The 25,738-nt window shown below is 39.8% G+C and overlaps 1 protein-coding gene across 3 annotated transcripts in view; it reads left to right on the forward strand.

Moving 5' to 3' along the window:
• rb1 (retinoblastoma 1) overlaps positions 1–25,738 on the forward strand; it is a 195,198-nt gene that overhangs the window by 105,722 nt on the left and 63,738 nt on the right. For all 3 annotated transcript variants that reach the window (XM_064352020.1, XM_064352021.1, XM_064352023.1), the window contains 5 exons: positions 724–801; positions 4,585–4,694; positions 5,215–5,292; positions 8,367–8,454; positions 24,742–24,858. In XM_064352020.1, coding sequence (XP_064208090.1) covers positions 724–801; positions 4,585–4,694; positions 5,215–5,292; positions 8,367–8,454; positions 24,742–24,858 — 471 coding nt within the window. The remainder of the gene's footprint in view (positions 1–723; positions 802–4,584; positions 4,695–5,214; positions 5,293–8,366; positions 8,455–24,741; positions 24,859–25,738) is intronic.

A 25,738-nucleotide genomic window follows, 5' to 3' on the forward strand; every position in this document is an offset into this window, starting at 1 on the left:
TCGATGTGTTGAATAGCTTGCCAGGTCATGTAGCAGAGGCAGAAACTCTGGGGGTTTTCAAGACCAGGCTCGATACAGTGTTAGATACTATCTAGCCTGTTGGTAATTAGAGCATTACGTACAATTTAGTTTGGAAAATGGTGAGCATTTTTGGGCTGTTCTCGTCATAATGTTATGTTATGTTACGTTGTGTTCTGTTATAATCTACCTGCATTTGGAGGGTGATCGGGTGCTAGTTTTAGACCCAAGGGAAAGACAAGGAACTAAGCAAAGAATATATAAATGTTATGTTACATTATAATGATTAGTTGATAGCTGCAAAACAAGACAAACAAAAAAACATTTGCTCTTGGCTGAAAACTTTTTTCAGTCCATGAATGCCTTTTGAGCATTACTTGTAGCCCATCTGTTTCAGGGTTCGGCATATTGTGTGTTCAGACATGCCGTTATGCGCACCAATGTTGTAAACAGCAGTTATGTGAACATTTGTGACCTTTCTGTCGGCTTAAACGAGTGTGCCAATTCTCCTTTGACCTCTGTTTATCGCGGCATTCTCTGTCAACTCGAAGGACTGTAGTGGGCTGTGTGGCCCATCTATGCACCAGAGCAGTGCCTAGCAGGATGAGCCGCCCAGCAGCCATAGAATATATTTTTATCTGATATCTACTTGTGTCACCTTGTTCTGCTGGAAAAGCTCAATGTGGATATATACCTCTTACTCAGGTGAAGAATGTATGCCTGACCAGCTTCTCAATCTTCATGGAATCGATGGGCCTGTCGGACACTGAGGAGCTACCTGAGGTAGGTAATGGGAAAGTTATGGGAAGTGGTCAAATATTCCTCTATCTTTAAAAAGCCAGGGAAAATTGGCTAAATTATTTACAATGGCAAAGAGTGAAATTTATCCATCTGTCATTCACCATCAAGCCTTGCAATATTAGTGTTTTGTAATTAATTCTATGACCAAAAGCCATAAGCCACTGGAGATATTTTGAAAGTAACGTGCCTCAAAATGTAGTTCCTTTTAGGGATGGTGATTTTCAATTATTTCACAGATTAAGTGATCACATAATGTGCTTGATTCCAAATTGATTGCTTGCATGGAGAAGAATCTGTTTTTAGAATGCATTTTGCCTGTGGGGCACTACTAGTTCTGTAGAAAGTGGATTAGCACATAGCAAAGCGCATCAAAACCCAAGTTTTGTCCAGTCAAGTCCAGTCACCGATCTAAATTAATTCACGTCAGTATCATACAAATATACTTGCGACTATGTCAGCTTGATGTTTATGAATTACTGTAGAGAGTAGGTAGTCTATAGCTTTACATGCATATGTAGTTTAGCCTGTGTTTTGAATGTAATTCAGTAGTTGACTAGCTAATTATTTGTAATAGCAAATGTGCTGTAAGACCAAGAGAGGTACTAGAAAAATGGCCTTGTTGCCAAGTGGTATAGGGTATCAGATATTTGCTGGAGTATTTAAAGTTACAATCTCGAAGATTTCCGTTTTGTTCTCTCTGGCGGTACTAATGGCAAAGCAGTAATTGCAGGTGTGTTTTTGGACCTCACTTCCCAGAGATCCAACCGGATCCAACCAGTGTCGCCTGTGTGACGTCAGTCAGTTGGCACCTGGGCCACGCCAACTATAACACTGACTATTTACTGAATAAAAAATGGTTGTTATAAAAGTAACGTTATGTACATACTCATTCATTATCTAACATTAGGCTAACTTAAGCTGTTTTTACACTGCCGAGCTGGATTAAAATGCTGTAGCAGACCTGGGGTAGAATTAGTGATGATCAATTTCCACAGATGTTCTTTATCCACCTTTTGCCCGGTATGAACATCTTTACACTACAGAGAAGAATCCGCGGGATTCGCTGTTGCTCGTGCACTTATGTATCTCGTGCACAATAAACATTGTCTTTCTCGTGAATGATTGTTGTGATATTTTTGAAACCCTGCCTTGTAAAATGTTACCCCTGGTGTTTCTGGTTTTGCTAGCTAAACTGTTCGAGAATAAAGCTGAACTGGGTGTTAAATTAGAATCAGAACAAGAAGAATAAAACAAAAACAAAGGAGATTTCATCAAGAAAGGGCAGCAAGGCTGAAGGAACATATGAGGAAGCGTAATAAAATAACGCGAATCCATACTGCCGTATTTTTTTATTTAGTTTTCTCTGGCTTGACATCTTTCACTGAAACCAGACCGGCTCTGCTCCACCTATACCCCGGGGTTAATGCTCTGTGTAAAGATGGCTTTATTACAATCATTATAATATATATATAATGTATATAATATAATAATGGGGGACGGAGTGTAGCACAGTGGGTAAGGAACTAGACTTGTAACCGAAAGGTCGCAGTTTCGATTCCCGGGTAGGACACTGCCGTTGTACCCTTGAGCAAGGTACTTAACCGAAATTGCTTCAGTATATATCCAGCTGTATAAATGGATACAATGTTAAAAAAAAAAAATAAATAAATAAAAAAAAATGCTATGTAAAAAAGTTGTGTAAGTCGCTCTGGATAAGAGCGTCTGCTAAATGCCTGTAATGTAATGTAATGTAATATATTGATGAACTTGATGGCAATGTATATAATGGTAACGTTAAGGCCAGTTCAGATCAATGATTCGCAACAAGACGAAACGGTTTTAGAATGTTGCAGAGAAAATTGCAGCGGTGTGAACTGGTTAGTTGCAGAACCTCTGAAGCCTTTGCCTGGGGTTTCAAAAGACCCACCTTGTCAAATTGCCAAGTGCAGTTAGAACGATTACAATCAGACGTCTTGGAATTTTGCAAGTTGCATCCAGCCTACAGAGATCCAGTCTCGTTGCAAATCATTGCTCTGAACTGACCTTTAGTTAGCTACATTGCAACGTTGCAACAAGGTAGCATTGCATTCGAGAGACGTTTTGTGAGGTCGGTACCAGTCAGTAGCGTTAGCTAGCGTGCTTTCTAATTGTTAGCTGACATTAGATTGTGTTAATTACATTAGCTAGCTAGCTAACGCAACGTTACCTGATATGAGAGATATGGCTACTGTGCGCAACTTTGTCTAAACTAATGTTGCCTTTCTTGACATGGTCCGGTAGCTAGCGTTAGCTGTGCAAATAGCTAGGCTATGTAATTTAGTAACGTTATATCGTCATAAAATGTAATGCGAAATCTACATCAACAAATATGACCTCATGTTACACAAAAACCTTTTAGGGTTCCATAACCCCCCCCCCCCCCTTTCTTTTTTATTGTAACGCTAGCAGACACCGGAAAAAAAACAGTACGCCGCTCACACACAAGTGAGTTGAAGAGCGAGCCTGTTGCGTTAGCTCCATCTACCCTCTCTGGCGGACCAACCACTGATGGGTGATGGAAAACGCATCACTAACTATGCGCCGCTTGTCATTTTTTTCCTGGGAATGTCGCCACAGACACCCAGTTCTTTAATCATAAATTATAATAATAGTAATAATATGAATGAATATAGACTAATATTAGGCTCAGTTACCATTGTCTTACCTAATTTGGCGATAGATAGTGACTTAACAGACGTTTATTTTAATGAAAATCTTTGAGATTATTACTTTAAGTAACGTTTCCATTGCAATGGAATTGCAGGTTTTGAATTGAAATGTTGAAAAGTTTTGATTACAATGATGCTTTTTAAACTGACTGACATGTTGGTCACCAGTCAGCACCCTGAGCCGGCCAGAGGAGGATGGGTTTGTTTCCCCCTTGACCCTGGTTCCTTCTGAGGTTTCTTACCATCTGCCATTGAGTTTTTCCTTGTCACTGTTACCTTAGGCTTGCTCCTGTAGGGGTTTAGGCCAGGGTTGTCTGTAAAGCGTATTGTGACAACTGCTATAAAATACGCTATACAAATAAAATTTGATTGATTGATTGATTAATTGATTGATGAACCATTGCATAAGTGGGATGGAATTATGCAGTTTGAATGCTCGACGTGGAAGTAGTAATTTTGCCTCAGCAATTTCCTTCACTGCAGGGCATTTAAAATGCATTATGTTCAACACCTCATTCATTATCCTGCTTATACAATGACTTGCCAACAAAAAGAATGCTTGTAGTCAGAACATACTTTTTAAAATATAGGCTTATATTTGCTTTATTCTGTTGATGTTATGTTCATATTTTCTTTTTTTCCCTACATACATTAAATTAATAGTTCTTTATGCATGGCCTTTGTGAGGAAAAAAAGATCAATGTCCTGTGATACATACATACCTCATCTCGGTTAATTTCTTAACCTGCCCTTTAAACACCTGTTAAACATTTCCACATAGCCAAAGATTTTGCTTTAGTTCTGTTCAATTGTGAGGACGTGGTGAATAGTTTTTCCAGGTGATACAGAAAATTAACATTTAGGATTTATTCTGGAAAAATGATTCAAAAACCACTAGGTAGATGAGACTTTAGTATGTTCTACAGAGTACAAGCTGTCTTGGTGTGTGTGCAGTATTGTTACAGCCATTTTATACCAAGGTGTATTTTATTTTTCTTTCTAATGATGAGCTACTTGAATGAGCATTATGGCTGGACATTTTCATCTTGTCTTTCAGGTCTCTGAGCTTTCCAGTCAATATGAAGAACTTTACCTCAAAAGCAAAGACTTTGATGCTAGGCTGTTCTTGGATCATGATGAGACACTTCAAATGAGCACTATAGACTTGTGAGTACTTTTCTAGTGTACTGCCCTGTACTGTTTTAAGAAAGGAGAGTTTTATTTGTCCAACGGGAAATTAGTCATGCATACTGTACATTACATCACATCCCCTTTACTAGTTAAAATGTAGAGTCAGTTACAACATTTAGACATTTTTTACAAAATACATTTTGTTTACATGACCCAGAAGCCATGTGACAATCATCCATGTGGACACGCTTGTACACCCACTCATACAGTTGCATACATATCTTCATCCTCTTGCTTTTTCTCACCTCCATCATCATTCAAAAGCAGGATCCCAGCAGTACCTGCTTGGTATGTGGGATCCCTGAGAACTTTCAATGAATTGCATTGTGAAGAAAACTGTACCTATGAAATGAAGGAATTCTGTTATTGATTTTAGTGAATGTATGAATAAACTTTGTGTTTTACTCAGTGCTATTGTTGCTAGTGCGTCTCTCTGATTGACAGGTCATTGTGTTTGGTTCCTTGTGGTGTGACTGCAGTCTTCCCCCTTTTTCAGTGCACAGCTGGAGAGAACCCCCAAGAAAAACCAGTTGGGAGACGAGCCTGTTGTCATCCCCCCTCAGACCCCTGTCAGGTGAGCTCAGCCCTTTTTTACCTTGGGCTTGGAACCAATTCCAAGCCCAGGGTGACCTTTTATCAGGTGACCATTTCCTCGGTCACCTGATAAATGTCTGTGGTAGGAATTGAGTAAAACAAAACACTGCTCAATTATGATCGCACCCTGCCAATTTGTTGCTCCAAATTTGGATAGGCCAAGATATTGCTGTAAGATCCTCATGGAATTTAGGGAAGTGCAAACTAGCAGCCAGTGGCTGCCTCTGTTTGATGCAATCCACCACGCCCAAGGGCGTAATTTATGGGAGGGATAGGGGGAGTTACAACTCCCTCATTATTTTTAAAAGATGGCAGGTTGTTGTTGCACGTTAATTTAATTGTGCGCCTGTTTTTTTTTTTTTTTTTTAAATAGCAAGTGCCTTGTAGGAATTTGGCCCTTCGTAAAGTAAAACTTGAAGTTTCAAAATTTGGGGGTAAAACTATTTTATTAACAAAGCACATATAGTCTCTTTACAGTATGAAACATACTGGGTAAAAGCAAGGCAGGTCAATTACAATGCAGTGTTGTTCAGGCACCTGCTTTATACCTCTGTCCCTGAACAAAATATACCAATGAGGTGGCAGGTAACCAAAAGGGTCATGGTTACCTCTGTGTGCAGGTCTGCTCCCTTCTGATAAGCCGCGTTTCCACCAAAAGTAACTTTTAGTTAGTTTAGGAACTACTTTACCAGGAACTAAAAGGTTCCTTCAGCCCATGGTTGTCTGCGTTTCCACCGCGGTCTAAAGTCCCGTGAAGATTAGGCAAATTAACCCACTGACGTATGAAAAAGCGATGTTGTCGTCGGTCCATCTGTCATATGATTTCTTCTGTAACCCCATACTACCACCGAAGTAGCCTACATTATTTTCTAATAACCGGGACAGCCCGGAGGGGTTTATTCCACTTATATACAACGGGTTACCAACAATGACTATATATGGTTACTTTTGTATTTATTGATTTTTTATTGATTTAATCACCTGGAATTGAAATATTCTTCTGCAGCCGTTTGGGCATATTTTACCGTTATTGTGAAAATAAATCGGTTTGCGCCTGCATATTTTTAAACATGGCGCCTGAAAATTTTTCAGGATTTTCTTTGTTAGCCCGTTATACTTGACTCAATACATTTGATACAGTTATGTGAGGTATGCGGTAGTTCTGCGTAATTTACATTGGTGATACAGTAAAAGCAAACTGGAAATCACCTTCCGCACTTTTTGTCAGGGTAAAATAACAGGTTAATTCTAGTAATCGTCCCTTTAGCTTTTTCAGACTGCCATAATTTTACTCTGCCATTCTTCAATTCCACAAAAAGACCAGGAAGACTATGGACTAATTTACGGTGCATGGTTCGCATCTGGAGGGCACACTTCGCTGCTCGGCTAGCAGTAACTTTGAAGGAAAGCAAATGGTGGCTGTACCACTGCTAATTTAAATTTTCACGCAAGTCCGAGTTTTCGTTCTATTCTTGTCATTTTGTGATTAGCTTATATGGAATTGACGATGAGAAAGTAATCAATTCAACAGCAAATTGTTTACGACGTGCATGTTTTCTGCTGTTGTTGCCAGTTATTTGTGGAATGTGAATGCATTCTGTCGCCTCGGATGTCAAGACATGAAAGTGAATGTTCGCATAAAAACATAATGAATGTGTTTGAGAGGATATATAAAACAGTTACAATCTGACTATTGGCCTGTTATATCCTATTTGTTGCATAACAACGGTCCAGTTATCAACGACAGCTTTGCTTGACAATGGTAAAATATGCCCAAACGGCCGCGGAAGAATGTTTCAATTTTAAGTGATTAAATCGATAAAAATCAATAAATACAAAAGTAACTATAATATAGTCATTGTTGGTAACCCTTTGTATATAAGTGGAATAAACCCCTCCGGACTGTCCCGGTTATTAGGAAATAATGTAGGCTACTTCGGTGGTAGTGTGGGGTTATAGAAGAAATCATACGACAGATGGACCGACGACAACATCGCTTTTTCTTAAGTCACTGGACTAATTTGCCTAATCTTCGCGGGACTTTAGACCGCGGTGGAAATGCAGACAACAATGGGCTGAAGGAACCTTTTAGTTCCTTGAAAAGTAGTTCCTGGGACTAAAAGTTCCGGGTACTTTTGGTGGAAACGCGGCTTTAGATAGTCTTTCACACCACCCCTTTGTACTTCCACATTCCTCGCAGGTCTGTCCCAAATAAGCATTCATGCATACGAGTGGTCATCGTCACCTCGTTGTGTTTGTTTGTTTGCCTCCTATTTGGTTCTGGTAGGCCATTAACAAACCCCCTTGGATCATTCACACCTCCTGCAAGTTTATCCTAGTTCAAGTCAACATCCAGACATACTGTGGCAGATTAAATCAACCAAAATTCCTTTCAGCCTATTTCCGCATTTTTCCTTTAATGTTAGAGGAGGCACTGGATCATCGTGTTGCTGACCATGATCGCTGGGGTAAACCCTGAACGCTACGGTTTCAGTACTGACTGGCTAACGGTCACTCCAGTCTCTTATAACTGCAATGTTCCAGTTCAGACAGGCTAATGGTCACATCTGTCTCAAATAGCAGCAGCATGCTAAAGCTATTTTCAAGCTGTTGTGAAAAGAATTAAACCTTTACTCACAAATTAGTAAGATCTTGATTTAATATGTCAAAAGCATTAGTCCCAGACACAGCAGTTTGGGTGTACTGCTTTTGACTCCTAATAATGCTGCAAATTCATCATTCAGCAAGATGATGATCCCTAGCATATCTCAGAATCAGTCAAAACAAATGTAACAGAACAAAACATTGTTTTGCTTTGGCTAAGTCTACAGGATTGAACCTCATCTAAAATTTGTCGTCTGAATTGGGGGTGCCTATAATTCTGATTTTGTGAGGGAAAAAATCTTCAAATGTGTTCTCTGAGCAATTGTATTCCGATTAAATAATACAGTTATCCCATTTTTGAGCATGTATTATTTCTCATATTTGGAGCTCAACGTATGTGGAGTAGATGCATAAATATAATCATAATAAAAGGTGTTTGAATCTCTGCAGAGCGGCCATGAACTCCATTCAGCAGCTCAGGGTTGTCCTTGCTTCTGCCAGTGATGCCCCATCAGAGGTCTTGTCAGCGTATTTCAAGGTGGGTTGCTCAGTCACCAAAGCTCAGTGTTATGCAATGCCAGTGAGCAGGTCTGTCATCTTTAGGGTGATGCATGGCTATGACTGTATACTGATAGTAGTCTCAACATTTTTTTTTCTGTGTGCTATACTGGCACATTTCATTACAAGATGTGTATTCATGCAAGCTACTGAACGTATGACAAACATTGGGGCAGTGGTGTAGTATAATGGATAAGGAGCTGGTCTGGTAATCTAAAGGTTACAGGTTCGATTCCCTGGTAGGTAGGTGCCATTGTACCCTTGAGCAAGGTACTTAACCTGCATTGTTTCAGTATATATCCAGCTGCACAAATGGATGAAGAAAAAAAAGTTGTGTAAGTCGCTCTTAAGAGCGTCTGCTAAATGCCAGTAATGTAATGATAAAGTGTTTAAGTTTGCTTTTTATAATAGTGTCTTTGTTAAACAGCTGTCAGGTGGTGATTCTCCGCCCCCATGATATCAGTGTTATTTGGGTTACAAAGCTATTGGCAAACAGATGGCTGTGCATACATGAATTAGGAGAGCTTGAGCCCCCCAATTATCACCATTTGTGGTGAGTAGCTCAACATACCTTGGTCTAAAAATGTGAACTAGCCCTTTAAGAAACGTATTTGGATTATGGTTGTCCATATTCAAAATTTTATGATCAAGGTTTAGCCTACTGTTTAGCACTGCCACTTTATTATATAAACAATCGTTACGACACATGACGGCGTCCCAATTCACCGTATAGCTAACAGGCTGCCAACAACAGAAACCCAACACCAGTCCCCTAGAAAAGTACTTTATGGTAAATGGTAAATGGACTGCATTTATATAGCGCTTTTATCCAAAGCGCTTTACAATTGATGCCTCTCATTCGCCAGAGCAGTTAGGGGTTAGGTGCCTTGCTCAAGGACACTTCGACATGCCCAGGGCGGGGTTTGAACCGGCAACCCTCCGACTGCCAGACAATCGGTCTTACCTCCTGAGCTATGTCGCCCCTCAAAAAGGGGCTCACTCATTTGAACGGCATCCACTGAGACTATATTTCCAAAATCATGCCGATCCCCTTCAGAGTAAGCTCCTAAGCTCTCGTTTTAATTTTAAAAAATGATTAATTCATTTAAACAGCGCTGTGGTGTTGCGACTGTGACAGGCAATGCCGTAAACGATGTAGAAAACACACCTTGAGATATCTGTAGTCAGACACTTTTGAGTCACTGGTTTGTCACACAATGTGGTACAGTACCTAAATGTGTAATAATTAACTCTTGTATGTATTTCTATACTCTGTACCAACGTTTCCGCCACACCATAATAAAAATTTTTTTTTAAATTTAAATAAAAAAATATATATACTGTATATAGTCTATATATTAAATTCATAAATGTAAAATGTTAAACTTTCTAAATATTTCTGCCTAAATGCGCTTTCAAATCCATACCGTTGCGTCCACATATTTATTTTCAAAAAGAGCCTAGGCCGCGTGCTCCGTGCTTGCTCCTTTCTGAGGTGGTCGGAAGACTTACAGCGCGCGAATGTCGCACGGTCTGTCAAAGCGTCATTTTTTTTTCTTTTTCACCGAAAGACAAGGAAAAGGTAGGTAACGACGCTTCAAATATTACAAAAATACCAGTGTTAACCAGTGTTTTAATTGGACCAAAATAAGTGCCGGTACCTACTCCTCAAAATACATACTGTTTAAAATAAATTAATGTTTGTAATCAAAAGAAGAGTCGGTACTCATAAGCCGCGTTTCCACTGCAGAAAGTTTACCCCGGAACTAGGAACCTTTTGAGGAACTCAGTGCGTTTCGACCGCAGGAACTAGGGTCTAAATTTAGTTCCGGGGGCTTTATTTTACCACCAAAAAAGTTCCTGCTCGGGGGGTAGTACTTTCCAAAAGTACCGGAACCAAGCGCTGAAAATTTCTGATTGGTCGACTACTTGCAGTGTTTTATTTCAACCGCCATGTTTAAAAATCTGCAGCCGCAAACCGATTTATTTTCATAATAACTTCAAATCAAACTTGTATGTTATGCGGCGCAATAGCCTAGTTTTGGTTATAGCCTGCCAACGTCTTGGAATTATAACGTGTGCTCTTCTGTTCCTTTCTTGCTTTAGTATTCGTTTTATAAAATGCTAAGCATTCGTGCTGGGACAGCATATTACGTACCAAAACATTCAAACAGATTAATTTGGTTACTGAATATTTTCTTCCGGATTTTCTTTGTTCGCCCGTTGTAATTGACTCAAAATGTTTGATACAGTTATGTGAGGTATGCGGTAGTTCTGCGTAATTCACATTGGTGATACAGTAAAAGCAAACTGGAAATCACCTTCCGCACTTTTTGTCAGGGTAAAATAACAGGTTAATTCTAGTAATCGTCCCTTTCGCTTTTCCAGACTGCCGTAATTTTACTCTGCCATTCTTCAATTCCACAAAAGACCAGGAAGACTATGGACTAATTTATGGTGCATGGTTCGCATCTGGAGGGCACACTTCGCTGCTCGGCTAGCAGTAACTTCGAAGGAAAGCAAACGGTGGCTGTACACTGCTAATTTAATTTTCACGCAAGTCCGAGTTTTCGTTCTATTCTTGTCATTTTGCGATTAGCCTTATGGAATTGACGATGAGAAAGTAATCAAACAGCAAATTGTTTACAACGTGTGCATGTTTTCTGCTGTTGTTGCCAGTTATATTGTAAATGTGAATGCATTCTGTCGCCTTGATGCAAGATGAGATGTCATAAAACATAATAATGTTGAGAGGAAATAGACATTCAATGACTATGCTGTATACTATTTGTTGCATAACAACGTCAAGTTAATACCAACGACAGTTTGTTGCCCAACGGGCGAGAATTAATTCAGTGTAACATAAATCAATAAATACAAAAGTAACCATATATAGTCATTGTTGGTAACCCATTGTATATAAGTGGAATAAACCCCTCCGGGCTGTCCCGGTTATTCGAAAATAATGTAGGCTACTTCGGTGGTAGTATGGGGTTACAGAAGAAATCATATGACAGATGGACCGACGACAACGTCGCTTTTTCATACGTCATTGGGCTAATTTGCCTAATCTTCGCGGGACTTTAGACCGCGGTGGAAATGCAGACAACAATGGGCTGAAGGAACCTTTTAGTTCCTTGAAAAGTAGTTCCTGGGACTAAAAGTTCTGGGTAATTTTGGTGGAAACGCGGCTTATGTAACGTTATCTGAAAATAAACAGTGTTTGTTTGAGCCGAAGCGGAACCTGTTCCAGTTGAGCTATGTAGGCTACGTGCCTACCATTTTTTTAAAAATCTAGAGCTACTGCTATAATGGTACAATACATATGATTAAAATGGTGACCTGGAGAAGCCCGTCGGATGTCGTGGCCACAAATTGTTGGCAAATCGCCAAAACAGCGCAAATAAAAAAAAAAATTGGCTATATTTTTTAGGGCATTTAAAATGTTTGAGTGATTCAACTACTTCCATTTCCATACTATAACATTGTGATTTTTTTCCAATGAAAACGAAAGGGAAAGTGTTTATTTTTAAGGTTTTGTGAATGTAGTGAGCTAGCAAAATTGAGTTAGGCTACAGTTGCTACAGCTGACAAAGAGGGCTGCATTCTAATGACGATTATGATTATAATGAGAGGAGCAGTCTCACAAGCTGCTGCAGTGTCCAGAAATGAATGCAGATAAAACTAGCTAATAAAAAATACATTAATCAAGCATCTAAGTTAGTTAGGAAATTCGTTGTATCATGCTTCTCAGTAGAATTAGAATGTAACAGAACAGAATCTTTAAAACCATTTTCTCACTTTTTCCTTTTTTTTGCATGGACAATGCATGTAAACTGTCATTGAGTGTGAGAGAGACAGAGAGAGAGGGCTTTGAATGTGGACCCAGCTCAAATTATATTGTTAAATAAAAAGATAAAACATTCTAACTAAGTACTATTTTGTCATGGTAATTGAGTTAACTTAGCAGAAGTGTCCCTTTTAAAGTGGTAAATGGTAAATGGACTGCATTTATATAGCGCTTTTATCCAAAGCGTTTTACAATTGATGCCAGACAATTGGTCTTACCTCCTGAGCTATGTCGCCCCATGCTCGGGGCCGCGTAACTAAAGTGCAATATGTATCTTTTCTTGAGTATCAATTTTGGTTATATAGTCCTCTATTCTTGAAGATAGAACTTCTAGATGGACAATGTGCTCTTTTAATTGTTCTCAACTCAAAATACAGGCCTATTTTGCTTCAATATTTACAAACAATACAAGGGTTAACAAACCTTTTATGGTTTTAAAGTACAACTAAAACTACTTTTTAGCTCTTGCAAACTGTTATTCCTTGTATCAAGAGCTCGTCAGAGCTATAAGATAGATTTAGATATAAAAAAAACATTTAAGAAGTCTCAAGAGGTTGTTTTCATAGTCTTAAACTTTTTTGCCTTTGCTACACCCCCCCCCCCCTTTTGGACACCCACCACCACACCAAGAGATCAATTCCACAGGAAACACTGCTCTGTACTAGGGTTGGGTCGGTTTCCGGTTTTGCCGGTCCGGTCTGGTGTATGAGCTTAAACCGGTTTGATTTTATGCGAACCAACCGGCATGTGTCATAAGACATTCTGGCAAATTAAAAAGTAGCCTACGTCAGCAACCTGTGCCGACGGTGCTAAACAAGGAGATCAAATTTCAGTAGACCAATCAAAGGTGGGGGGGGGGGGGCGGAGATGCTGCGCACAGCACACAGTGTGTTGTTTACTCGAAAGTTCATGTGTTTTTTGGGGTGACGAGACGAGACATGGCAGAATTAAACGAAAACTACGCCAATATGGCAACATTTTGGATTTGAAGCCGACGAAAGAGGTGCCGCTACACTCTCATTCATGGGCTCTCATCATGTTCTGTCACGCCAGTTTTGATCTGGGCTGCAAAAATGATCCGGGTGACGCAATGACATTCCAAAACAGTTGTTATACCCATTGTGACATACTTAAAGTTTTGTTGCAGCGTCCGTTGCTAGGCCAACGCAGCCAGTCTTGCTACATTCTTTGGCGATAAAAATTCTAAGACAACTTGGCAATTTCTCTGGTTTGATATTTTCCAGCCTGAAATGCGATTGTATTTGTGAAAGGCTACACATGTCATCTAACTTGCAAATCTCCCTGGATATGAATTAAATGTTTTAACAGAAAATAATAATAAATTAGATTTTATCCACGGAAATGGCAATACAAAAAGGCAAAATAAATGTTGTGGTCGCGATCACCGTCGTAGACATCAGAAGGAAATGTCATTGACGAAAACTTAAAAAGTATGCTCTCTTTGCAGTGGTTTGGGCTGGAAACGAGCTGTAAGAGCGGAATAAGCCCCCGAAGTGAAGCACAACACTGCCTACTGATCGTAGATGAGATCGCTGTGAGGTTGCTTACTGTAGAGGATTTCAGCTGCATGCTTCCATATTCCTGAAAATGCTGCAGTGGTGGCTAGCTAGCTATAAGTGCATACCGCCGTATGAGTGCTGTGTGCGACGGCGATCGCGACCACAACATTTATTTTGCCTTTTTGTATAGCCATTTCCGTGGATAAAATCACATTTATTATTATTTTCTGTTAAAACCATTTACAAACATCATATCCAGGGAGATAGCCAAGTACTTGCAAGTTAGATGACATGTGTAGCCATTTACTAATACGATCACATTTCAGGCTGGAAAATAACCCATTAAACCAGAGAAATTGCTGAGTTGTCTTAGAATCTTTATCGCCAAAGAATGTACCAAGGCTGGCAGCGTCGGCATAGCAACGGACGCTGCAACGAAACTTTAAGTATGTCACAATGATTTTATAATGTCATTACCTCATCCGGATCATTTTTGCAGCCTGGATCAAAATTGTCGTGACCGTTCCACTCAGGAACGGCTGAGTCACGTGCGCCACCTAGTGGTAAAATACAGTATTACCGGTCCGGTCCGGAATTTGGCTTAATATCAAACCGGTTAGAAAATTTTTACATCGGCCCAACCCTACTCTGTATTCTCATATGTTTTCTTGTATGGGGATGGGACGACATGAAAACAATTTTCAACCTAGTGTTCCAACTCTCACGTCATCACTGTTGCATGCATCACAAAAACTATTACACTAACACTTACATTACAGTGTGAAATATCCTCATTATAAAATACCACTAACCTATTTAAAGACACTCAATTTCAAAAATAACGTGTATAATCAAAATATTTTGAGCAGTGATACTTGCATAGCGATGATGAAATCTTATCTGTGTTCAGTAGACAGAGACAGTAAATCAGTGATACTGTTCTCCACTTACTCTCTTACTCCAGAAAACGATGTCAGCTAGGTCTGTCAGCTAATGTATGGCTTAGCTATGCCCAGAAGTCCTCAATAATAATATTATTTTCCAAGAAATTACGAAAAATTGTTCACAGTGTTTCGTCAGGTGCAGTGTCTTTTACTGCTACCACAAACTGAATGCGTAAGTGAATGCAATGATGAGAAAACTTTCAGTTACTCTGAGATTTAAAACGCTATTCCAAAGCAAAATTAGACATGTTATACATCGTTAGAAAGCTTATACTCTCACCTACTGAATAAATGAATTGTCAATCAAGCCAGACTGTCCTAAAAAGGGCAACAACGCCGTAAACAACACAAGTGGTATTACGCACAGCTATTTTGGAAGGTACCCAGGCATCCCAAATGCGCTTATATTTCACAAACGGACTGTCCAATATGTGACCACTCAGTCTCAAAAGGGATGTCTCTACGCGTAAACTAATGGTAAGGTTGTATAATTATTCAATATTTAGTCTCAGATTTTGACAGTAGAATGACATGGTATATTTTTTGAAAACTTTGTCTTGTTTTTCAGTGAGCAGCATTTTCACTGCTGTATTGCAGACCTGCCAACCTGCACGCATTTTGTGTACCAACCACGCAATTCTTGATCAAAATACGCATGTACGAAATGCCAACTGAAACTACGCAAAAAAACAAATAAAAATTATTATTCTAATTTAATTACGGAAAACAATAAATCAATGCAAAACAAATACCGTACATTTATTCGGTATTTAAGCTACATCCCTCGGATTGGACCAGATGCGACCTTGTGCTTGTGGTTCTGTAACCCCTCCCTGACTAACTCAGAGTCCACTGATACACAGCGGTACTTTATTATCCACCGAGGCGTAACGCTGTATTGCTGAGGTAAAATGAGAAGTGGGAGAGTAATAATCAAACACAAAAATGTTACCGTAATGTTAACATATAAAACGTTAAAACATGTTCGGTAACTTTACGTGATGATGCATTTCAAGAGGTATATCCTAATGAGATAAATTTGTGTATATAGTTAGCCGTAGTAGTAGCTCACATACAATTTAGCCTCGTTACGAGACGGCTACGGTGTGAATAACTGATGGAATTATTTACCTGCAGTAACTCAAACACCACGGAGACTCCCTGTTCGAACTTTGAATCGTGCACACTGTTGGAGCAAAATATCAGGAGCAATGGCCCTACCTCCGCAAAACTTCCTCACCATGCATTTTGCACATTGTGCATTTATGATTTTGACATTAGCCACCAAGGAGCTTCATGTAATAATTTAGCTAAACCTCTAGTTACAAAGGCCTACATTCCTAGATAATTTTTCAATTGAATACTTTTTTTCCTTAGCCCTATATGATGTGTGCCTATATAAGCTGATTTAATTAAATAAAAATGGAAATCATGAACAGAAACTTGGTTTTATTCATAACTGACAGTGTTTTACATCGCAACATCGTTTTAAAAATTTTTTTTTTAACATTACAACATAAGTTTCTGTAAATACTTGAAAATGAAAACATATGTTACATTATACAAAATAAATTATTTCCATTTTTATTAAATAATTAAATGCAATTCACTTATGGTTATCAGCACACATATCATATAATGAAATATTAATCATGAAAAAAATGGTTTTTAAGCAGGTGTACTCAAACTTTTGACTTGCAAGTATATCATAATATAGCCCAGTGCAGTGATGTGATATTTTAGAATCAGGTCAAATTATACAATTTTGCCTGATCACTTCAACAGTCAAAACTTGAATTATGAAGAAAGGCTTGTGTGTGTGTGTGTGTGTGTGTGTGTGTGTGTGTCTCTGTCTGTGTGTCTCTCTTGCAGACTTGTATGCAAAGTGAAGTGGTGCGAAAGCATGTGAACTAAGCATTACACTGACTATTGTGGTACTCAGAATATTTTCCCAAGTTTGGCAGGTCTGGTATTGGCATATCTTATGGCTTTTGTCAGGTTTACCTTGTTGCTATGACGGAATACGATTTTTGAGTGGTGAAAGAATATTTTTATGAATGGCCAGATAGACAATATTGTCCATGGGCGGGGGGTGTAGTTGATGAGATGAGACTGCAGGGAGGGGATGCTAGTCAAATGAACGACCAGAGTAAAAATGGTGGTGCTGCGGAACTCCATGTTCGGCATAGTTGTCGCACTGGTTGGAGTCCTTTGCCACGTGCAGGCGTTGTCTTGTCTGGTTGGTGAACTAAAGATGACCCTTTTGCTGTTTGCAAATGTTTGTTTTGCTGCAGTTTCTTGTGGTTGGCCAATGTTACAGTGTATGCTAAGTTCCACCTTAGTTAAGGTCTTTAGTCCAGGCAGTGCCTATTAACTGTGAAAGCGAGCTGCCTCGGGACCTGGACGGCTTACCGTTATTTATGGAACCGTGAATTCTGCTCTATACCAGAAAATTCTTAATCATGTCTCGTTGTCTGTATAGGAGCTGGAGCTGAAGTGTAACTGGGTTATGCAGCAATACAATGTTCCAAAACATAAAAGTAAGTTCACATCTGAAAGGCATAAAATAAAAAAAATTAAAGATTTTGAGTGGCCTAGTCAAAGTTCCGACTTGAGCGCAGTAGAGATTCTGTGGCAGGACCTGAAAACGAACAGTTCATGCTTGAAAACCTACCGATTTGCCTGTATTAAAGCAGTTCTGCAAGGAAGAGTGGGTTAAAATTCTTTCACAGCGATGTGAAAGGCTATCAAATTATAGGAAAGTTTGTTGGTTGTCGCTGTTTATACTAAAGGTGGTGCAACCAGTTAAGTTTACAGGGGCAATTAATTTTTTGCATGGGTGGTGATATGGGTGTTTGATAACTGTTTCATGAAATAAATAAAATTTAAAATGTGTTTTGAGTTCAAATTCCCTTTGTCTAATATTACATTGTCTAAAGATCTGAACAAATATGGAATAATAGGGGAAATCAGGAAAGGGGGCACATTTTTTTCATAGCACTGTAATTCCACAATTATTGTGTAAAAACAAGGAATACATTTGTTACAATTGTCCTTGTGTCAGGGAAAGTTGTAACTGTGCCATGGGACAGGTGTAACACTCATTTAACCCCTTCGTGCAATCCCCCTAGTGACCATGATGCCAGCAACCGAACTATGAGTTGAAACCACACACTCAGTGTTCTTGTTTTATTTGTAGACAATACACGAGAAGAGTTTGTGGTTTCTAAGCGCCAAATACGGCAGGGATGCACCGATATGAAAATCCTGGACCGATCGATTCTGTCCTATTTGTGCCCTGGCAAAAAAAAAACAAGAATCCTGCCTTTCATTATACTTTTCAATGAGCACCAATTCAATCAGACAAATTTATAGAAAAGCTTTTATTGTAACATTCTTTCATATAACAAAAAATGCCTTTTTTGTGAAAAAGAAAATAAATTATTGGTTAAGAAAATGTTTCAATCAATCAATCAATCAATCAGTCAATCAATTTTTATTTGTATAGCGCTTTTAACAAAGTAGCTTTGTCACAAAGCAGCTTTACAGAGAACCGGCCCCCAAAGAGTAAGCCTAGGGCAACAGTGGCAAGGAAAAACTCCCTGACTAATAACAGGAAGAAACCTTGAGCAGAACTGGACTCAGAGGGGGAACCCATCTGCCGCGGCAGGCACCGGTTTGTTATGGAAATGGCTTACATGGAAACAGATAAATTATAATACATAAACAGCCAATCCAGTATTAATTAAGTCCAAGCAAAGGGTGACTCCGGTCACGTAGAGAGATGAGCAGGAACACCAATTGGGTGGCAGGGTCAGACAGGGGGATAGGCTTGGTGCTACAGCTGAATCAACAGTGACAGGAGGCGGGGGTGCCAAGCTGGTCTAGGGCTGGAGCTCCGGGCCAGTTGGGGGTTCTTAGCAAACTTGGGCTAGAGCTCCGGGCAGGTGCCCAGAGCCGAGGAAGATGGGAAAAAAAACAAACATTGTTAGGGGGTTCAAATGGTAGATTAGCAAGCAGAGCAGAAGAGACAGAGGTGCCTGCATGCGATAAGGAAAACCCTGGCAGAGTAAGGCTATGGCAGCATAGCTAAGGGAAACAGAGGCAGGGGCCAATGCAGCCATGAAGGCAGGCTTGAGACGGTCATCACCATACCATGACCGGTTCAGCTTAACACAACACTACCAATGATGATCCAGTGACAGCACTAACCGCTCAGTCCACCAGAGACTCTATAGCCAGTGTTGGGCAAGCTACTTGGAAAGTGTAGTGAGCTAAGCTACCAGTTACTCTACATTAAATGAAGCTTCACTACACTGAAGCTACCCCCCAGAGAAATGTAGCAAGCTAAGCTACAGCAACATGCCAAAAGTAGGTTACTACATCGAAGTAAGCATTGAACCAACTTCATTCCAAGGAGGCCATTTTAGTTGGGTGGATCCTCTACAAAAGAAATAAAATTCTACAATTTTGTATATTGTCTTATTCAAGTATCAATGCAGACTTAATTCTAACATCCTTAGACAATCGTGCACCTTACTACCATAGCAATATCCACTTGACTTGCACTTGATATTAACATAATTGAACAGTTTATACTCAGAAAATAGTATATTATAGTTATGGTTATGGTTCTCTAGTCTCTATTCTAGTTTTAGCTATTCTATTTATTTTTATATTTGAATTAGTCTATTTAGTTATTGTATATGATTCAGCCTTTAATTGTATTTGTTTCTTTTACCTAGCCTACCTCATTGTTTTTGTATTTTGATTTATGTCAAGTGGCTGCTGTAACTCTTTAATTTCCCTTTGGGATTAATAAAGTACTCTGTCTGTCTGTCTATCGATCGATCGTGATTGGCAGTTTAAAAAGTGGTGTTTTTATTAGGGCCACTCTGTACTAGTAACTATATCTACATAAATTTCAAGCAAATCATTTTGATTAACCACCATACTTTGGTTTTGTATAGGCTTTTTTGTTGTACCCTCTGCTGGTCAACGTTAAAAACTACAAAAGTCATATTTCAGAGTTATCTAAACTTTTCAACTTTTCCGCTGTTCCCTCATTTTGTCCCCACCTCTTCCCTCCTATATGTTACATTACAGGCATTTGGCAGATGTTCTTATCCAGAGCGACGTACAACAAAGTGTAGGCTATAACTGTAACCAGGGACAAGTGTGTTGAAAACCCTAGAGGGAAGTACAGTTCCAAGTGGAGGGAGGGAGCGACCGCATAGTTTAATTTGGACCCTGTAGGTTAATCTGATCAACACAAACAAATGCAGCAAAGAAATCTATGCAAATAATACAAGCAATAATTAAACAAGTAGGAGTGAGTGCAATAACAAAAATAAACTAAAATAAACAGCTTACCTAGCTACATACCGATCTTTCCATCAAGTAAACTCAAGCTCGCGTGTGTCTGTATTCCAGGCATCAGCCCAAGGATTGATACGTGATGTCACCGTCATACAAAAGTGCTTCTGTCGGCTACACATACAGGTCCGTGTATGGTGGTGGCGTCATTTACTGATCCTTAGCAGTTTTATTTCAGACCGCAGAAAAATGCTCCGCTGCGCTTGAGCTTCAGAAATGCTTGGGAAAATGTAGCTTGTGTGGATGCTACCGCACTACTTGATCAATAAAAGATCTTCGCTACTGAAAAGCTATTTGATTCAGAAAACAGCAACGCTACCACCATGCTACTGAGAAATGTAGTTAAACTAGTAACGCCGCTACTTGTAGCGACGCTACTGCCCAACATTGTCGATAGCTATGCCCGCCACCCACTCCTGCCCCTCAAATATAGGAGAGATTAAAGCCTAGCTTTAAATAAGGTGATAGTGTCTGCGCCCCGAACATGGGCAGGAAACTTGTTCCACAGAACGGGAGCACGATAGGAGAGGGCTCTACCACCTATAGTACTTTTAGCTGTTCTAGGAATAACAAGGAGGTCTGCACCCTGCGAACGGAACGTTCGTGAGGGAATATAAGGAAGAAGTAAATCATTTAAGTACAAAAGGGCAAGCCCATGTAAGGCTTTAAAGGTACGAAGTAGTATCTTATAATCTATTCAGAATTTAACTAGCAAGCAGTGAAGCGATGCTAACACTGGGCTGATGTGCTCGAATCTCCTCGTTCTAGTGAGAATACGAGCTGCTGCATTTTGAATTAGCTGGAGCCCTTTCAGAGAGGAATTTGCACATCCAGACAAAAGAGCATTGCAGTAATCTAATCTAATCTAGTTTTTCTGCATCATGTAAGGACAGTATTTTCCAAATTCTTGAGATATTTCTCAAGTGATAAAAAGCAACCCTAGAGATGTTTTTAATATGTATATCAAATGCAAGATCTGGATCAAAGGTAACACCAAGATCATCGATTACAGCACTTGAAGTAATGGAGATTCCATTAATGTTAAGCATATTGTCAGATAGTTTGTATCTCAGGGACTTGGGCCCCACTACCATTATCTAGGTCTTATCAGAGTTTAGCAAGAAAATTTTGGGTCATCCATTCCTTTATGTGTATAAGACAGGCTTTGATCTTTGACAGCTGGACAACTTCATCAGGCTTAACTGATGGATACAACTGGTGTCATCTGCATAGCAGTGGAAATTAATGCCATGTTTGCGAATAACTCGTCCCAGGGGGAGCATATAAAGGGAGAAGAGCAAAGGCCCAAGCACAGATCCTTGTGGTACTCCATATCTAACCCTGGATTGATAAGAGGAGTCATTATTAAAATGCACAAATTCATATCGGTCTGATAGGTATGATCTGAACCAAGAGAGTGCCTGTCCACGGAGGCCTACAAGATTTTCAAGTCTATCCAGAAGGATGAGGTGATCAACTGTGTCAAATGCTGCACTTAAGTCTAAAAGCACAAGTACAGAGATGCAGCCATTGTCAGAAGCGAGAAGTAGGTCATTGAGTACTTTGACCAGGGCTGTTTCAGTGCTGTGAGAGGGTCTAAAAACAGATTGAAAAATATATGATTGGAGTGCAAAAATGAACCAAGTTGTTTTGAAATGGCCTTTTCTAGTATTTTAGAAAGGAATGGGAGGTTTTAGATAGGACTGTAGTTAGACAGGTCATTCACATCCAAGTTTGGCTTCTTAAGAAGGGGTTTGATGACTGCAAGTTTAAGAATTTGTGGTATGTGTCCAGATGCTAAAGACTCATTGACAATATATAACATTGGTGTTCTAATCACTGGTAGTAGCTCCTTGAAAAGTTTCGTAGGGATAGGGTCTAGAAGACAAGTAGAATATTTCGAGGAATTAACTATGGCATTAAACTCCACGAGGTCTGTTGGAGCAAAAGAGTTTAGATAGGCCGCCCATCTTTATGAAGATTCTTCTGAAGATTCTGCATCCATGTGTTGAGCGGATGGAAGGGCAGAGCCTATATGAGGGGTGGTAGGAGAACTTTGAATCTTGTCCCTGATTTTTATAATTTTGTCATCAAAGAAATTCATAAAGTCATTGCTACTAAATGATATTGAGACACATGGATCATCTTGATTCTTGGTCAGTCTGGCAACAGTGTTAAACAGGTGCCTAGGATTGTTTCTATTTTCATCTATTAAAGTAGAGAAGTATGAGGAATGTGCTGTGGAGAGGGCATGTTTATAAGTTAGTAGACTGTCTTTCCAGTCCTGGAGGAATACCTGCAATTTAGTAGAATGCCATTTGCGCTCAAGTTGGCATGAAGCTTGTTTGAGAGCATGAGCATGGTCATTATATCAGGGTGCTAATTTCTTATAGCGGACTTTCTTCTTCTTAAGAGGTGCGATAGTATCCAGGGTTCTGGAAAGTACGTAATTTATGTTGTCTGTCAGCTGATCAACTAAGTGAGCTAATGCTTGCATTTTTGTATGCGTTTGGGCGGGAGCCAAGAAAATCCCCACAGTGCACAAATGAGCCTGGGAGCTCATTAATAAAAGCATTTGCAGTCCTGGAGGAAACCTTACGGCTAAGGTAGAATGAAGGATCTGGTGACACATGACAGACTTGTGAAAGTTGGAAAATAATTAAATAATGGTCTGATAGCACAGGGTTATTAGGCATAACTGCTATATTTGCTATTTCTGTATCATAACTTAAGACCATATCAAGAGTATGGTTATGAGAATGTGTGGGCTGATGTATATGTTGATCGAAGCCAATAGATTCAATGATGGACAAGAATGCTGATCTGAGAGGATCGCCTTCACTATCCATGTGAATATTGAAGTCCCCTACAATTACTACTTTATCTGAATTAACAACCAGGCTGGAAAGGAAATCAGCAAACTCAAGTAAAAAACCACTGTATGGCCCCGGTGGCCTGTGTACAATTGCAAGGATGAAACGGACTGCTTTTTTGTCCGGATGTGCAAAACTGAGAACAAGCACTTCAAAAAAAAAAAAAAAAAAAAAAAAAAAAGTTACATTTGAAGCCGGGATAACAAAGTAGCAAAAAGATTAGAATTATATACAGCAGCAACACCACCGCCACGACACGTCAGATGGGGAACGTGAGTGTAACTGTAGCCAGGAGGGGTAGATTCATTTAAGGCAATATATTCATCAGTTCTAAGCCAAGTTTCAGTTACACATAAGATTTCAACTTGGTGATTAGTAATTCATTCATTTACAAGAGTTGCCTTAGGGGCTAGTGATCTGATATTAATTAATCCAATTTTTAGCTGAGTTACTCGGCAAACCATTTTTTCATGGACCTTGCTTTGTGCATGGGGGCATTGTCATGCTGAATCGGGAAAGGGCCTTCCCTGAACTGTTCCCTAGAATGTTATTGCTTGCAGTAGCATTACGATTTCCCTTCACTGCAACCTAGCACAAACCATGAAAAACGGCCCCAGACCATTATTCCTCCTCCACCATACTTTTCAGTTGGCACTATGCATTTGTACAGGTTGTGTTCTCCTGGCAATCGCCAAACCTAGATTTGTCCGTTAGACTGCCAGATAGTGTAGCGGGATTCCTCACCCCAGAGAACACGTTTGCACAGCTCCAGAGTCCAATGGTGGTTGTGCTGTACACCACTCCACCTGACGCTTTCCATTGCGCATGCTAATCTTATGCTTGTGTGTGGTTGCTCGGCTATGGTAACCCATTTCCTGAAGCTCCCGATGAATGAATGAACAGAAGATGCTGCTTCCTGCAGTCTGGAACTCTATAGTGAATGTTGCAACCAAGGACAGACCATTTTTACGTACTACACACTTCAGCAATGTGCAGTCGCTTTCTGTGCACTTGTGTGGCGTTCCTTTTGGTAGCTGAGCTGTTGTTGCTCCTAAACATTTCCCCTTCACAAGAACAGCACTTACATTTGACTGGGGCAGCTCTAGCAGGGCAGAAATTTGACAAAGTGACTTGTTAGAAAGATGGCATCCTATGACAGTGCCATGTTGAAAGTCACTGAGCTCTTCAGCAACCCATTTTACTGCCAAAGTTTGTCTAAAGTGATAATCGTTTCAAAAATGTATTTTTTTTTATTGTGAACTGCAAGTTAAGCTGTAAGAACAGCTTCTATTCCTTATGCTTTTAAAAGCCCATTCTTCAGAACCAGAAAAACAACAAACATTACCATAAATGTGCTTTTAAAAGCCCATTCTTCTGAAGCAAAGATTGTTTTTAGATCTGCGAAAAAAAATACATTGCACAAATCTAAACAATAGACCTCGACTGTTCTATAGACCGAACCAAACAATTACATCTACTTAATCAGAATAGCATGCTGCATCCCTTAGCACATTGACTCAAGGAAGCATGAATAGACTTGGCATGGAATTTTTTTTGCATAGGAGACCTGAGTGTGAACAGGAAAAAACACTGCTTGACCTCGATAATTGAACAATGTTGTGTTTTGTGTAGGGAATGATGTGAACATGTTGTGTTTGCTGAATGAAAGCTTAGTTGTTCCTCTTCTCTGTCCTCGCCTCTCAGAACTGCACAGTGGACCCAACTCAGGAGATCACCCAGAGGGTAAGGCGTCTCGGGGAGCACTTCAGCCAGCGGTTCGCTCAGGCCATGGGACAGCGCTGCATGGAGATTGGCTCTCAGGTACATAGCATGCTAGTGTTCAGCCAATCACTAGGGTTTCCCTCTAAAGCAGTGGTGCTTGTTCTTGCCTGGTGGAGTTTGTTCTTGCCACAGTGTCTGCTGGTTTTATTTTTTACTTTTAAATCAGGAATGGGTTTAGACCAACTAAGTCAAGTATTATGGAACAGTGAAAACCTATACACTGTAGCTCTCTACCGGCAAGATTGAAATCTAATGACAAAACACAGTTTGATTTGCCAGTCGTCTGCTAACCCAGCCCTGAACCTACCCATTAACATTGTCTAAATGTAACAGTGATCCAGGATCAATAACACACACAACATAATTATGAGAATAGGCCATTCATCCCAACAATGCTCACCATTTCCTGACTAAATTAGTGCTCTGATTACCTATAGACTAGATAGTGTCTGGTAATACCATAACAAGCCTTGTCTTGAAAATTCCCAGAGTTTCTGCATCTACTACTTGACCTGGCAGGCTATTCCACACCTTGACTACTCTGCGTGAAAAAAATTCTTCCTAATGTCTATACTGAATTTAGCTAATTTCCATTTATATCCCCTCGTTCTACTAACGGAACTCAACCTGAATGGTCAGTGGTGGTTAATACATCACCCTCCCTTGTCCTTAACCCTTTCGCGCAAACTCCTTAGTGGCCATGATGCCGGCATCCTGAGATTTCTCAACTCAGACATTCGTTGCTCCTGCAACTAAACTATGAGTTGAAACCACAAACTTTGTGTTCTAGCTTTATTAGTAGACGATACACCAAAACTATGCCAAATACTGAGTTTGTGAGCGCCACCATTGTTACATAGGTCATCTATTTTACAAGTACCCCCTCCCTGCAGTCTCACCTGAAACACCCCCTCTCCCT

The sequence above is a fragment of the Anguilla rostrata genome, chromosome 9 (assembly GCF_018555375.3).
Source record: "Anguilla rostrata isolate EN2019 chromosome 9, ASM1855537v3, whole genome shotgun sequence".
Lineage (NCBI taxonomy): Eukaryota > Metazoa > Chordata > Actinopteri > Anguilliformes > Anguillidae > Anguilla > Anguilla rostrata.